This window comes from Alosa alosa, chromosome 17 (genome assembly GCF_017589495.1).
Source record: "Alosa alosa isolate M-15738 ecotype Scorff River chromosome 17, AALO_Geno_1.1, whole genome shotgun sequence".
NCBI classification, from domain to species: Eukaryota; Metazoa; Chordata; class Actinopteri; order Clupeiformes; family Clupeidae; genus Alosa; species Alosa alosa.
The window spans coordinates 376,939-394,438 of NC_063205.1; the positions used below are offsets into that span (position 1 = coordinate 376,939).

A 17,500-nucleotide genomic window follows, 5' to 3' on the forward strand; every position below is an offset into this window, starting at 1 on the left:
GCTCAGCAACTCCATTTCATTTCTGCACATAGGGTAGCCTACCCCAGCTAGGCAAGATGGCCTCTAGGCTACCACATGAGCTAGGCAAGATGCCCTCTAGGCTACCACATAACGGTGACAGGCAAATGCCTCTAGGCTGACCACATAGCGGTGACAAGCCAAAATGCCATCACATAACGGCTTAATGGCAAGTGATAGCCTCTAATGCCCCTAAAGTGGTGTTCAATGCCCCTCAGTGTAAAGGTGTTCTACTGACATTCAGGATAAATGTGCTGTTCTGCCCTCAATCTAAATGTGAGGCTCTGTTGCCCCTCGGTGTAAATGTGAATGTAGATAGATAGATAGATAGATAGATACTTTGTGAGTGAGTGACTTTGTGAATGTGAGGGTCTGTTGCCCCTCGATGTGAATGTGAGGTAATGCTGGGCGGTATACCGGTTCACACCGTATACCGGTGTATATTTTAGTTATGATATGAATTTTTAATATACGCCATACCGGTGTATTTGATTACAACGCTTGGAATGCTGCACCCAGCGACAGTGTTTCCGGACGGACTTTTCCTGCAAAGACGCATGTGCCACCACTGCGGCGTGGTGAGGGTTAACACAAAAACGCCACACGCTTTTTTTCCTGAAGTATGACCCCTAAAGGCTTACTTTCTCCTTAGATAAGGGTTTTATTTAAGGGTGTTGCACAGAATACCTTAAATTGTTTCTTGGATTAAGGAAAAACGTTAAGGGATACTGGATTGAAAGGGATTTACCGTCCACTAAAATTCTATTGAGATTTTTCAACAGTTGTAACTAGCTGGCTAGTAGGTGATGTCGTTAGTTACCAACCCACCGAACACGGTGAAGCTTTTAATGATCTTATCATTCATCTCACCTTTAAGAATATTCACTGAAATTATCAGGTAGCAAGTGAAGCATGTTAGGACATGAACTGAGCAATTCTAGCTGGCTAGTTAGAAAATGAGCCTGACTGTCATCGGTGCACCAAACAAACTTTTTGTTAATACCTTTAGCGAACCAAGCTAAGCTCATGGTGGCTAACAAGACATCCACATCCACATGAAGTTAACGTTAGCCTACCACTAACGTCATGCAAACCACACAATAACAATAGTATGATTTCTAATAGGCCTATTTGTCAGAGTAAGCATATTAGCAGAGAGGTTTTATTTTAAAATTGTATAATTTTTCAAAAAGTATAATTATTGCAAGTTGCACTACTTTGTATTGGTTTTATACAAGATGTTTGTAAATTTGCACAATAAAAAGTTCTGTATTTTGACTGCAATTGTCTTTTGCATTCTGATGCATTAGAATCATGAGTGGCTCTTTGTAAACAGCATCATTTTCTGGGGCCATGCAAAACTGCATTACCAAAGATTGTTAAGGCGGCTCTTAACAATCTTTGTCATTACCACTAGTGTGGAGTTATTCCAAAGATAATGAATGCGTAGCAAGATGGGTCGTCCTAGTTCATGTCTATGAGGGCAAAGTGGAGTTCAGTCAGAGACGGGCTCTGGTTCAGTTCCCCGCCTGCACAGGGCGCTGTCATTGACGTGATGACTTACGTTTGAACTTACGGTTCCACGCCAGACAAGCCGAGAGTACAAAATAAACTTGGTGTACACCTTCATTAATGTTGATTTTCTCTCGACTGGAAGGTCATACTATCACGACATTCTACTGAAATAGGGAGGAGGGTTTGGAGATCATGATACCATGTCTGAAATGTGCATCCATTGCTCAGAAAAATAAGGCTTGGACAAATTCTGGGAAATTCTTGGATTCTGCCATAGACCTCAATGTTAAAAAGAGAGCCCGATCACTGCATAAATGTGCGGGGGCGTGTACTGCTACCCTATTTGCATAAATTTCCAGGGACAGGAAATGGCCTCTCATGAAGTATCTTCATAATCAACCATCTTTGGTTATTCTACATCATGACAGTAAAATAGACCATCCTTAGTCAATGTACTGCAGCAATTCCTCTCTCAACCAGTAGGAAATGCTGAACATCTGATTATGCATGGGGGAAAAAAATACCGTCATATACCGTGAAACCGTAAGAATTTAAAAAAATACCGTGATAGACATTTTTGGTCATACCGCCCAGCACTAATGTGAGGCTCTGTTGCCCCTCGGTGTGAAGGTTGTGTTTAGTGGGCCCAGTGCCCTGATGTTCCTCTGCTGGTGCCCCAGTTCTCAGTGGCACCTTACAGGCACACAGCCAGTCAGTTCAACCCCTTAAGCTGCCTACCCTCAAAGACTGCTTTGTAATGGGTACACACATCTGTGTTCTGTCTACCTGTGGATAGCTAGACTTGTACCATCACACACAACATATGCACACACACACACACACACACACACACACATATATATTCTGACCTCTCTAACCCTTTGGATGGCTAGGCTTTTACCATCTCACACACACACATATACACATACATATGCACATGCACACACTGTACACAAATATATATATATGTATGACATACGTCCACGGTAACACATAAATATGCCTACATACATACACATTCTAGCTCCTCAGTCGCAGTTTTCCAGCCTTCTAACAATTAACAATCGTGATGCTGCTGCGACTCTGCAGCCAGAGGTGAGGGAACAGACAGACACACACACACACACAGCGTTTGGTGTTCGGACAATCCGGCATTGTGATCCTGAGCTGACTGGCTACGACCGGATCACCGGGGGTTACGAGTATAAATGGGTCGCCGGGGGTTACGAGTATAAATGGGTCGGGCTGCTCTTGCTCTCCTTCCTTCACTGATCCGTCATCATCATGCTGAAGAAGCGGAGGGAAGGAGAGCAGGAGCGCCCCGCCGCTAGGAAGGTAAGACTGAGCGGCCCGCACACACACATACATGCGCACACACACACACACACCGCCGCTAGGAAGGTAAGACTGAGCGGCCCGCACACACACATACATGCGCACACACACACACACACACCGCCGCTAGGAAGGTAAGACTGAGAGAGGTGCCGTTAGAGACGCCGTTAGAAAAGTAAGACTGAGCGGCCCGCACACACACATACATGCGCACACACACACACACACACACACCGCCGTTAGGAAGGTAAGACTGAGAGAGGTGCCGTTAGAGACGCCGTTAGAAAAGTAAGACTGAGCGGCCCGCACACACACATACATTCGCACACACACACACACCGCCGTTAGGAAGGTAAGACTGAAAGAGACGCCGTTAGGAAGGTAAGACCGAGCGGCCCGCCGTTAGGAACACACACACATACACGCGCACACACACACACACACACACACACACCGCCGTTAGGAAGGTAAGACAGTGAGAGACGCCGTTAGGAAGGTAAGACTGAGAGACGCCGTTAGAAAAGTAAGACTGAGAGATGCCGTTAGGAAGGTAAGACTGAGAGATGCCGTTAGAAAAGTAAGACTGAGAGATGCCGTTAGGAAGGTCTAACTGTTGATGTGCCGTGAGAAAGGTTGGAAATAGGCACCCACCAGCCCAGCACTAAACTCCGAGCGTGGTAAACAAAAATTGGATATTTCAGGCAGTAAAAGCCCTGGTAAGAACCAAACTAGATTTTGTTCAAATCTACACACCTATGTCTACTGAACAATGTAAGGTTCATATATCAAATGTTTTTTTGAAGTATTAAAAAACATAGTTTTTCCGAACGAAATGGTTGGTGGTTTTACAATAAGACGGAGAGACGCTGCTAGGAAGGTAGGACGGAGAGAGACGAAGGCAAGATGGAGGGACGGCGTTAAGAAGAAGAAGGAGAGCAGAAGGAGAGCAGGAGCAGAAGGAGCAGAAGGAGAGCAGGAGCAGAAGGAGCAGAAGGAGAGCAGGAGCAGAAGGAGCGCAGGAGCAGAAGGAGCGCAGGAGCAGAAGGAGAGCAGGAGCAGAAGGAGAGCAGGAGCAGAAGGAGCAGAAGGAGAGCAGGAGCAGAAGGAGAGCAGGAGCAGCCCGGGCGCGAGGAGCAGAAGGAGAGCAGGAGCAGAAGGAAGCAGGAGCAGAAGGAGAGGGCATGCCGAACACCCGGCCATTTTTTGAGCTTCCAAATCTCTTTAAGGGAAGCTTTTTGGGGGCATCCCACGCCGCTTCATTTTTCTATCTTACTACTTTATTTAAAGGCCGTCTATTCCGATTAGTTGCTGGTCGTTTGTCGCTGAACCGTGTCATAGCTCATTACCATGAAGTTGACTTACTTTCAACTTTCTGCTTGACGCTCAAGACGCCCAAAACGCGACGCCGACAGATTTGCCGCTTCTGGCAGCTGAGAGAAGCTGGCTTCCATTGAAAATGAATGACTTCCTGACTCTTTGGAAGCTCAAGTCGGCGGCGGTGTGTACGTACAGTTAGGAAGATAAGACGGAGAGAGATGCTGTTAGGAAGATAAGACAGAGAGATGACGTTAAGTAGGTAAGAGAGAGAGACTGTCCAATTTTGAGGTAACGTGCTAACAAACTAATGGTGATTGTGGTTCACATGGTAATTGCAATCCTGTCATGTCATAAAATTGTAAATTTGATTTTTCAAGCTTAGAAAAATGTATATATTAGGTAGATTTATGGAAGTTTAAGGGGAAACTCATGAAATGTAATTTTCAGAATCAGCTTTATTGGCCAGGTTTGCGTAAACAAACAAGGAATTTTACTCTGGTTAATCTTTGCTCTCAAAGTACAGCACACTTAACATATAAGAATACTAAATAATTTAAAAACATTAAAAGAATAAAAACAGAACAGTAAGAATAGAATGAAGGGCAGTAGACTATGGCTATGTATAAGAATACAGTATGTACATTTGCTAATAAATAGCCACTAAGGTGGTATAGGGTAATGCAATTGTACATTTGCAAATAAATATAGTATTATACCACCTTAGTATAGTATATATAGGTATGTGTGTATATATAGGTATGTGTGTGTATATATATATATATATATATATATATATGTGTGTGTGTATATGTATATATGTATGTATGTATGTATGTATATATATATATATATATATATATATATATATATATATATATATATATATATATTTCACTGCTTCACTTAAGGGAAGGCTTAGTCCCTGCCTCAGTCATTGCAAGTGCATCTTCTTTGATTAATCACCCACTATGTGGATACAGTTTATTTAGTATAATTTGTATTTTAGTATATTTAGTATTTAGTATATATTTATCTTCTAATGTCCTTATTGCTTAGTTGTGTTTTTATATTATATACTTTTAATTACTTTCTGCTATTAGTGAATGTGTGTGTGTGTGTGTTGTCTGTATGTTACTGTGCCCTTGAATTTCCCCTGGGGATCAATAAAGTATCTATCTATCTATCTATAGGGTAGTGCAGTTGTCCATGGGAGTGCGGCTGAGGATGACCGCCTCCTTGTTGTCCCTGTCAATGTTGCCAAGTCGTGGACACCTCAGCAGGCACAAGCAAGATGCAATATACATTGAAAAGAGGGTGGGAATAGTGCAATATCAGTATAGACTAATTAAATATACATATAGTGCAAGGCAGTTCAGTGAAATGATAATGTATTAATAACAATTTTTGTAACTGTACATTTTGACATATGTCAAATGAGTACCAATACATATGAATAATGTTTTGTTGTGGGAATATGTGCAGCATGGCTATTTTCAGTTGTACCATCACACACAACATATGCACACACACACACATACATACACACACACACACACATATTCTGACCACTCTGAATGATGCTAAAGGTCAGAGTGATGCTAAAGGCTAAACGTAAGAGTGATGCTAAAGACTAAAAGTCAGAATGTTGCTAGAGGTCCGAGTGATGCTAAAGCTGGGATTGATGCTAAAGCTGAGAGTGATGCTAAAGGCTAAAGCTGAGAGTGATGCTAAAGACTAAAGCTGAGAGGGATGCTAAAGACTAAACGTCAAAATGATGCTAGAGGTCAGAGTGATGCTAAAGCTGGGAGTGATTCTAGAGGTCAGAGTGATGCTAAAGCTGAGAGTGATGCTAAAGACTAAAAGTCAGAATGATGCTAGAGGTCAGAGTGATGCTAAAGGCTAAATGTGAGAGTGATGCTAAAGACTAAAAGTCAGAATGATGCTAGAGGTCAGAGTGATGCTAAAGACTAAAAGTCAGAATGATGGTAAGGGTGAAAATAGTGTTAAAGGTCAGAGTAATGTTACAGGGTAAAGGCCAGCAGAGTGGTGTCACAGGGTAAAGGCCAGCAGAGTGGTGTCACAGGGTAAAGGCCAGCAGAGTGATGTCACAGGGTAAAGGCCAGCAGAGTGATGTCACAGGGTAAAGGTCAGAGGCCAGAGTGATGATACAGGGTAAAGCTCAGAGTGACGTTACAGGTTAAAGGTCAGAGGCCAGAGTGATGTTACAGGGTAAAGGTCAGAGTAATGTTACAGGTTAAAGGTCAGAGGCCAGAGTGATGTCACAGGGTAAAGGTCAGAGTGATGTTACAGGGTAAAGGTCAGAGTGATGTTACAGGGTAAAGGTGAAAGTGATGAGAATAATTCTCTACACACAAAACAAAGCACTAACAACCTAGTTAGTGAACCCGAAGTTTATTACAGAAGACTGTTAAGAACACTTACCAACTAGCACGCTATCCGGAGAAATTCTTTGGTCACCTCTATTAACGATTTACGGCTCCCCCATTGTTTACATGGGGGAGCAGGGATTAGTGTGTGCTTCACCTCATTGTGTGTACACTGTGTGCTGTGTGTGTTTCACTAGATAGATAGATAGATACTTTATTGATCCTCAAGGGGAAATTCAAGAATTTCACGGATTGGCATAAATGCAGAGACCAAATTTCCCTCACGGGATCAAAAGAGGATATATACTTATATTTATATACATATAGGCTGACAGTTGGTAAGTGTTATATAGGCTGACAGTTGGTAAGTGTTCTTAACAGTCTTCTGTAATAAACTGGGTTTCCTAACTAGGTTATTGGTGCTTCGTTTTATGTGTAGAGGCCCTAAGCTACTGACGAGGTTTGGTACTATTTTGAACAATATTACTGGTTAAAAAAATGCTATTTGGGAAGCGGTTAGCTTACTGCCCTTAGATAATCTACTGTTTGCGATTTGGGGCTATAGCTTGTACCAGGCCAAGCTCTGTAGTGGTTGATCAATGAAAATTACTGTCTCCACGGCTTATTTTATGTGTTTTAATGCAGAAAAACACCCTTGGATCAATTTTCGCTGGAATGATACTTTAAAGTCAGATATAAGCTGAGGTGATGCTAAAGTTGAGATGTGCTAAGGCAAGGGTGATGCTAAAGTTGAGATGTGCTAAGGCAAGGGTGATGCAGTTGGTCATAGTGATGCTAAGGGCTAAAGAGAAGCGATGCTAAAGAGGAGAGATGCAGTCGTGGCCTACTGGTTACTGCTTCGGACTTGTAACCGGAGGGTTGGCGGTTCGAACCCCGATCACCCCGACGCACAGCTGAAGTGCCCTTGAGCAAGGTATAAGTATATAAGTATAAGTATATATACTTTTTTGATCCCGTGAGGGAAATTTGGTCTCTGCTTTTAACCCAATCGGTGAATTTGTGAAACACAAACAGCACACAGTGAACACACAATGAGGTGAAGCACACACTAATCCCGGCGCAGTGAGCTGCCTGCTACATCGGCGGCGCTCGGGGAGCAGTGAGGGGTTAGGTGCCTTGCTCAAGGGCACTTCAGCCGTGGCCCTCTGGTCGGGGCTCGAACCGGCAACCCTCCGGTTACAAGTCCAGAGTGCTAACCAGTGGGCCACGGCTGCCCCAAAGGCACCTAACCCCTCACTGCTCCCCGAGCGCCGCTGAGGTCAGAGTGATGACAAAGGCTGACAATTATGCTAATGATTAAAGGTCAGCGTAGGGCTAAAGGTGATAATAATGCTAAGGCTAAAGTTGATAATAATATTGAAAGCTAAGGTGAGAGTAGCCACCAGATCAGAAATGTTGGTGAAGGGAATTACAATGTGTTGTGACATGAGTACACTTTGTGGAAGACTTAGAAACTTGTTCAGAGTAAGAATGTGATTAGGTCAGATGCTGAGAAGCCAACATCTAACCATAACCGTAACAACCGTAACCTGAGGTTAAAGCACCAGCTGTCTTTGTGGTTGTCATGGTGATTTTGACATCCAGACATCAGTTTCAGACACAGGTATGCAGTTTCCCCAACTCCTCATTTATGATTCTCTCTCTGGCTGTGTGTGTGTGTGTTTGTGTAGCAGATCCAGTTTGCTGACCAGAAGCAAGAATTTAACAAACGTCCATCAAAGATCGGACGCCGCTCTCTGTCTCGCTCCATCTCCCAGTCATCTACAGACAGCTACAGCTCAGGTACGCACACACACACACACACACACACACGCACGCGCACACACGCTCACGCACGCGCACACACGCTCCATCTCCCAGTCATCTACAGACAGCTACAGCTCAGGTAGGTACGCACGCACGCACGCACACTCACACACACACACACACACGCACACGCTCCATCTCCCAGTCATCTACAGACAGCTACAGCTCAGGTACACCCGCACACACACACACACACACACACACACACACACACACACACACACACACACACACACACACACACACACAAACATAGGCCTGTCACGATAACAAATTTTGCTGGACGATAAGTTGTCCTAGAAATTATTGCGATAAATGATAATGTTGTCGTTCTGAGACCATTTTCAGGTAATATAATGATAATGGCTCTCACTTATAGAGTGCCAAAACATTACACATGTCTCATGGTGCTTTACAGAGTGTTAGACAATCAGAGAAAAGAAAAGAAGGCCCATGGGTAACAGGGGCGAGGAAAAACTCCCTAGAATTAGAGATACATATCGGAAGAAACCTCGAGCAGATCCACGACTCAAGGGCCTGACCCATCTGCCTAGGGTCAGTTACAGAACAGTAAGGTCTGTATACATGTTAAATGCATACGTTAGTCAGATGTAGAGAATAGAACATGGTGTTTAAAGCCACCTGAGGTGAATGTTACAAGAGGTGGGATGATAACATATCCAGTATGATAATGCATGAATCCTATTTAGTGTCAGAAAGTTCAAATAGTCCAGTGTAGGAAATGGAATTGTCCAGGTGAATTAGGAGTTGTCATAGGGCAGGTAGTGGGTCGCTAGGCTGTATGGGCCAGGAGTCCGGGCAGGGGGACCGCAATAGGCGATGATAGGGCAGTCGTAGGGATGGGACTTCAGGTGAGATGAGGGCCAAACACACGGATGGTTGATGACTGGTGATGGTATACCTCCCAAGTGAGGTAAGGGGGAAGAAAGAGAGATGTAGAGAGTGGGTTAGTATTACTATAAATCAAAATGGTTAATATCAATAAGTATATCAATGGTACTATATAGTGCTATATCATAGTGAGAATAGGCAAGATAGGGAGATTTGAGAGGGAAGGGGAGAGAGGGGTAGTTGTACGGTGTGACCCATGAAAAGTCCATGACAGCGCTATGCCATAGCAGCATGACTAAGGCATGGTGACAGCGCTATGCTATAGCAGCATAACTAAGGCATGGTGACCGCACTATGCTATTATAATAGCAGCATAACTAAGGCATGGTGACAGCACTATGCTATAGCAGCATAACTAAGGCATGGTGACAACGCTATGCTATTATAATAGCAGCATAACTAAGGCATGGTGACAGCACTATGCTATAGCAGCATAACTAAGGCATGGTGACAGCGCTATGCTATTATAATAGCAGCATAACTAAGGCATGGTGACAGCACTATGCTATAGCAGCATAACCAAGGCATGGTGACAGCCATGCTATTATAATAGCAGCATAACTAAGGCATGGTGACCGCACTATGCTATTATAATAGCAGCATAACTAAGGCATGGTGACAGCACTATGCTATAGCAGCATAACTAAGGCATGGTGACAGCGCTATGCTATTATAATAGCAGCATAACTAAGGCATGGTGACAGCACTATGCTATAGCAGCATAACTAAGGCATGGTGACAGCGCTATGCTATTATAATAGCAGCATAACTAAGGCATGGTGACCGCACTATGCTATTATAATAGCAGCATAACTAAGGCATGGTGACAGCACTATGCTATAGCAGCATAACTAAGGCATGGTGACAGCCATGCTATTATAATAGCAGCATAACTAAGGCATGGTGACAGCACCATGCTATAGCAGCATAACTAAGGCATGGTGACAGCCATGCTATTATAATAGCAGCATAACTAAGGCATGGTGACAGCGCTATGCTATTATAATAGCAGCATAACTAAGGCATGGTGACAGCGCTATGCTATAGCAGCATAACTAAGGCATGGTGACAGCCCTATGCTATAGCAGTATAACTAAGGCATGGTGACAGCGCTATGCTATAATAGCAGCATGACTAAGGCATGGTGACAGCACTATGCTATAGCAGCATAACTAAGGCATGGTGACAGCGCTATGCTATAGCAGCATAACTAAGGCATGGTGACAGCGCTATGCTATTATAATAGCAGCATGACTAAGGCATGGTGACAGCACTATGCTATAGCAGCATAACTAAGGCATGGTGACAGCGCTATGCTATTATAATAGCAGCATAACTAAGGCATGGTGACGGCGCTATGCTATAGCCGCATAACTAAGACATGGTGAAGGGTAGTCAACACCAGCGCAGGTATGGTCAGTGACCACCGTTGCACGCTTGACTGGAGTGCCAGTCACACAGCAGGGTGGTGCATTGCAAAAAACCCTGAGGTGGTTGAAGTTCCACACTGCACCATACCTAACTATGAGGTAGAGTTTAGATTCTCTGCCCGAGCACAAGCCCCAACTATGGAGTAGAGTTTAGATTCTCGGTAGAGTTTAGAGTCTCTGCCCGAGGACGAGCCCCAACTTGACCCGATCTCCGATATTTCCAGCTACTATCCTCGGGCCGGGCCGAGCCAGGTCCTTGATCAAGCATTTGTGTTTTTTTTTTCAAGTCATTAGCCTACTTGGGTGGGGAGCTAATAATAATATTTCTGACTGGCAAAGCTCTTTGGGTGGGGAGCTTTCCCAATCAGAAATATTATATATATTTAGCAAAGTAGGCCAACATAACAAATGTGTACAAAGATACATAAGTTAGGCTACAAAGTTCCAAAATGTCATTTATAAAGTCTGCGCAACACGTGTCATGCGCAGCTTCTTCTCCACTCGCACGCATCACACTGGGCCTGCTGTGCTGTATTGTGTAGCTTAAGTGCAACGTGCAGCTTGAAGATGTAAAGACAAACATAAAAACAGGAGAAATAACTTTGAGCAAGTTTGGAGAAAAGTCGGTGGTATGCATTTGTCAGGTATGCTTTGTTGCGTGCATTAAGTGTGCACGATGCTCGCCTATGACAGCAAAAAACAGGGACTTTGAGATGGACAGACACACATAAAGCAAGCATGCTATGGCAGAAATAATGATGGTCAGCCTTCAATGTCCTCTTTTGTTACTACTCCAAGCGTTTTTATTTGTCTCATAGGGGTTACTGTTGTAAAACATGTAGTGAAATGGCATATAGCTGCTCAACTTTCCTGCGCATAAGTGTCCAATTATAAGGATGAAGAAAGAAAGATTTAGGAATTTATTATATCTACGGATGTGTGTCTGTGTGTGTTTGCTTGCAGCTGCATCCTACACAGACAGCTCGGATGATGAGACGTCTCCTCGTGATAAACAGCAGAAGAACTCCAAAGGCAGCGCAGACTTCTGCATCAAGAACATCAAGCAGGCCGACTTCGGACGCAGGGAAATCGAGATCGCTGAGCAAGGTGTGTGTCTGTGTGTGTGTGCGTGTGCGTGTGTGTCTGTGTGTGTGTGTGTGTGTGCAGGATTGTGGGTTGCACACAGGTCAGCTCCAGATTAAAGTTTGTGAATGTGCTGGATCAGAGTTAAGAGCATTTCTGCATTTCTGAGCATTTCCTGTTCAATCAGTCTCCAGCAGCACAACTGAGCAAGGTGTGCGCGTGTGTGTGTGTGCGCGTGCGCTGTGTGTGTGTGTGTGTGTGTGTGTGTGTGTGTGTGTGTGTGTGTGTTGGTGAAGATACATCCAATCCAATCCACTTTATTTATATAGCAGTTTAAACAAACACAAGGTTCCCAAAGTGCTGTACAGCAAGATAAGAAACACACAAGACACCACAGAAGCACAAGAATAGGATAAAGTATTAAAATGAAAAGAGATAAAAACTAAAATAAAAGTAAAAAGACATAAAAACTAAAATAAAAGTAAAAAGAGATAAAAACTAAAATCCAATAAATAAAATAAAATCCAATAAATAAAATATACTGCCCACACAACACATCTACATACCATCAACACACTACCTGGGGTTAAAAGCCAGAGAAAAGAGGTGAGTTTTAAGATTGAGACAGTGAAGGGGCCTGTCTGATGTGAAGGGGCAGATTGTTCCATAGTTTTGGAGCTGCAACGGTAAAAGCTTGTCCCCCTCTAGATTTTAGCCTGGCTCTGGGCTCTGTCAGGAGCAGCTGGTCAGCTGACCTGAGAGAGCGGCTGGGAGTGTATGGGTGGAGCAGCTCAGAAAGGTAAGGTGGGGTAAGGCCATGCACGGCTTTAAAAGCAAATAAAAGAGTTTTAAAATGAATTCTATTTTTTCATTAAAATGTAAGAAGTTAAGAGACATCCAGGCTTTAATGTCATTTAGGCACTCTAGCAATGGCTTAATACTGTAAGCATCTGACTTTTTAAGAGGGACATAAATCTAGCAATGAAATGAAATGCCGTGTTTCCTGAGAATTGAACCAAGGGGGAGAAGATAGAGAGAAAATAAAATAGGGCCAAGCACAGAGCCTTGTGGTACCCCATATGAGAGGGGGACTGGAGGACACAGAGTCACCAACACTAACACAGAAGGTTCGATGTGACAGGTAGGACCTGAACCATTCCAGAGCTGTGCCTCTGATGCCCACCCACTGCTCCAAACGGGCAATCAGGATTTCATGGTCCACTGTATCAAAAGCAGCAGTCAGATCAAGCAGTACAAGGACAACGCAGTGACCAGAGTCAGTAGCTAAAAATATGTCATTAAAAACTCTTAAAAGCGCTGATTCTGTGCTGTGCAATGTTTTAAAGCCAGATTGGAAGACCTCAATGATATTTTGCTCATTTAAAAAGTCCATGAGCTGGGAATACACAATCTTTTCTAAGATTTTAAACAGAAATGGCAATTTGGATATCGGCCTGAAGTTTGCCAAAACAGTAGAATCCAGCCCAGGTTTACAAAGATTACACAACGGCATGTTTAAAATTACCTGGAACCACTCCAGAGGTCAGACTGCTATTAATAACTGCAGTAAATGATGGTCCAACAGTCTGAAAAACCTCCTTAAGAAGTCGGGGAGGGACATTATCAACTGGCGAGCCTGAGGGCTTCAAATGACCAACAATATCCTGCACAAAGGGCAGGGTCATAGGCTGAAATGAGTCGAAAACAGCAGAGAATGGGACAGACACTGAAGGGTCAATGGCAGGTGGTGAAATAAGCGCTCTGGCTGATGTGACTTTATCAATAAAAAAGTGAAGAAAGTTTTCACACACAGCCGGGGAGGCCTCAATTCCAACAGTCTGTGGTGCATTTAAAACAGAGTTAATAACTCACACACACACACAGCAGTCTGTGGTGCATTTAAAACAGAGTTAATAACTCACACACACACACACACAGCAGTGCACAAGACACACACACACACACAGCAGTCTGTGGTGCATTTAAAACAGAGTTAATAACTCACACACACACACACACACAGCCGGGGAGGCCTCAATTCCAACAGTCTGTGGTGCATTTAAAACAGAGTTAATAACTCACACACACACACACAGCAGTCTGTGTTGCATTTAAAACAGAGTTGATAACTCACACACACACACACACACACACACACACACACACACACACAACAGTGCACAAGACACACACACACACACACAGCTGGGGAGGCCTCAATTCCAACAGTCTGTGGTGCATTTAAAACAGAGTTAATAACTCTCACACACACACACACACACACACACACAGCAGTCTGTGGTGCATTTAAAACAGAGTTAATAACTCACACACACACACAGCAGTGCATAAGACACACACACACACACACACAGCAGTCTGTGGTGCATTTAAAACAGAGTCACACACACACACAACTCACACACACACACAGCAGTGCAGAGTTAATAACTAAGACACACACACACACACACACACAGCAGTCTGTGGTGCATTTAAAACAGTTAATAACTTACACACAGCAGTGCACAAACTCACACACACACAGAGTTGATAACACACACACACACACACAGCAGTGCACAAGACACACACACACACACACACACACACACACACAGCAGTCTGTGGTGCATTTAAAACAGAGTTGATAACTCACACACACACACACACACACACACACACACACACAAGACACACACACACAGCTGGGGAGTCCAACAGTCTGTGGTGCATTTAAAACAGAGTTAATTAACTCACACACACACACACACACACACACACACACAGCAGTCTGTGGTGCATTTAAAACAGAGTTTTCACACAAAACAGAGTAAGACACACACACACACACACACACAGCAGTGCACAAGTGCACAAGACACACACACACACACACAGCAGTCTGTGGTGCATTTAAAACAGAGTTAATAACTCAACACACACACACACACACACACACACACACACACACACACACACACACACAGCAGTCTGTGGTGCATTTAAAACAGAGTTGATAACTCACACACACACACACACAACACACACACACACACACACACACACACAGCAGTCTGTGGTGCATTTAAAACAGAGTTGATAACTCACACACACACACACAGCAGTGCACAAGACACACACACACACACACACACATTCCAACAGTCTGTGGTGCATTTAAAACAGAGTTGATAACTCACACACACACACACACACACACACACACACACACACACACACACACACACACACACACAGCAGTGCACAAGACACACACACACACACAGCAGTCTGTGGTGCATTTAAAACAGAGTTGATAACTCACACACACACACACACACAACAGTGCACAAGACACACACACACACACACACACACACACAACAGTGCACAAGACACACACACACACACACACAGCCGGGGAGGCCTCAATTCCAACAGTCTGTGGTACATTTAAAACAGAGTTAATAACTCACACACACACACTGTGGTGCATTTAAAACAGAGTTAATAAGTTAATAACTTTAAACAAAACACGAGGTTTGTGAGAGTTTGACAGGACAATATCAGAGAAATATTTTCTTTTAGCCTCTTTCACAACGGATTGGTACTGATGCCAGCAATCCCTCAGCATTTGAAATGACACTTGTAATTTGTCCTTTTTCCATTTTCTCTCAACTCTTCGGCAATTTTGTCTGGCAGAGCACGGGTTGTTTCATTTAGCCGGGGCTCCGCCTCCGACTTAGTTTTATGCCGTCTAGTCTTTAATGGAGCCGCAATGTCTATGGCAGTTTGACAGGTGTCGAGAAACCATGAGTTCAGAGCCTCAGTATCATACCCAGATGCAGGCAATACACAGTTTTGACTGAAGGCAGTGGTGAAGCGAGCAGCAGTGGAAGGGTTAATAACCCGACATCTACCCGAGCAGCAGCAGCTAAGGTTTGGCTGCTTGACAGCAAACAGTAGCTTCAAACAGTACAGGCATATGGTCAGAGAAAAATGCATCACAGATCTCCAGATTGTCAACAGGCAGACCGTAAAATAACACAAGATCAAGTGTGTGACCACGTTCATGTGTAGACCCAATTACACACTACAAGATTAAACGAGTCGATAATGTTTAAAAATCCTCGTGCCAATGGGTTCTCAGGGCAACACACATGAATATTACAATCTTCCACAATAAGGACTCGGTCATATTTAGGCATAATATCCGCTAAGAACATAGAAAAGTCAGATATAAAGTCTCTGTTATATTTGGGAGGCCGAGAAACCACCGCACACAACACCGTGTGAGAAAGACCCAGCTCAAACAGACTTAGTTCAAAGCTAGTGGTCGATGGTAGCGATAACTGTTTGCATTTAAAGTCACTCTTAAAAACAGTCGCAATTCCTCCACCTCGGCCAGACGTCCGGGGAGAATTAAAATGGGAGCAATAGTCAGGTAAAAGTTCTGTGAAGACACTGGACTCACCAGCACTCAGCCAAGTCTCGGAGATAAAGAGGAAGTCCAATTCCCGGGAAATGAAGAATTCCTTCAGGATAAATGATTTATTCCCAAACGATCTGGCGTTGACCAGGCCAAACCTAGCAGGAACTGGTGGGTCAGGGCGAACAGCTGGCGAGGAGGCCCGACAGAGAGGCCGCAGAAACTCCAGATTTGCTCCGCGCCAGCGGAGACAGGCAGAAACTCCAGATTTGCGAAGATGGAGAGAGCAGGGGCCGCGGGACTGGAAGAATACATCGGAGCCTGCCACTGGAACCAGACGGCAGCGACAGAGTCCAGGGATCGCTGAGACACACACAGGCAGCGACAGGGTCCAGGGATCGCTGAGACACACACAGACAGGCTGCGACAGGGTCCAGGGATCGCTGATACACACACACAGGCGGCGACAGGGTCCAGGGATCGCTGAGACACACACACAGGTAGCGACAGGGTCCAGGGATCGCTGAGACATACACACAGGCAGCAACAGGGTCCAGGGATCGTTGAGACACACACAGGCAGCGACAGGGTCCAGGGATCGTTGAGACACACAGGCAGCGACAGGGTCCAGGGATCGCTGAGACACACACAGGCAGCGACAGGGTCCAGGGATCGCTGAGACACACAGGCAGCGACAGGGTCCAGGGATCGCTGAGACACACACAGGCAGCGACAGGGTCCAGGGATCGCTGAGACACACACAGGCGAGGACTTCCATATCCACCTCGAGCAGGACGTAGGCCGACAGCCCTCACCCTCACAAGACGCTGCGCTTCCCCCGACGTCGGTCCCTTTTTCGCCGAGGCGGTGGAGCTGGAGTGCAGCGCAGGTATGACGGGATATCTGATAGGAAATTCGGCTCAGTTTTCCCCCCGTGATGGTCCAATTTGAGAAGATTATTGGCTTTGATTCTCAGGCTTAGCAACGTTTGTCGATCATACACCAGCAGAGTGTTGACTATGTACAAGCGCCGAAAACAGTAAAAACACACACAACAGGTGGAGCACCTGACGGCACGCCTGACACACTGGCGCCATCTTCCCATAAAGGGACACATCATGGTGTCACGGTGAACACATGGTGAAGCGTATGAACACATACATGCATACAGGGGAAAAAACCCTTCCCCTTTAAACCCTGCATACACTTCTTTACTCCAAAACGAAGATGGAAAGCAGAGAACA

General features: G+C 44.5%; 1 protein-coding gene across 5 annotated transcripts in view; it reads left to right on the forward strand.

Moving 5' to 3' along the window:
- The window catches only part of ahcyl2b (adenosylhomocysteinase like 2b), a 74,321-nt gene that overhangs the window by 20,788 nt on the left and 36,033 nt on the right, over positions 1-17,500 (forward strand). For 3 of the 5 annotated variants that reach the window (XM_048267869.1, XM_048267870.1, XM_048267872.1), the window contains exons 2-3: positions 8,264-8,375; positions 11,705-11,848. In XM_048267869.1, the coding sequence (XP_048123826.1) occupies positions 8,264-8,375; positions 11,705-11,848 (256 nt within the window). The remainder of the gene's footprint in view (positions 1-8,263; positions 8,376-11,704; positions 11,849-17,500) is intronic. The other 2 variants (XM_048267871.1, XM_048267873.1) reach the window with 1 other exon arrangement.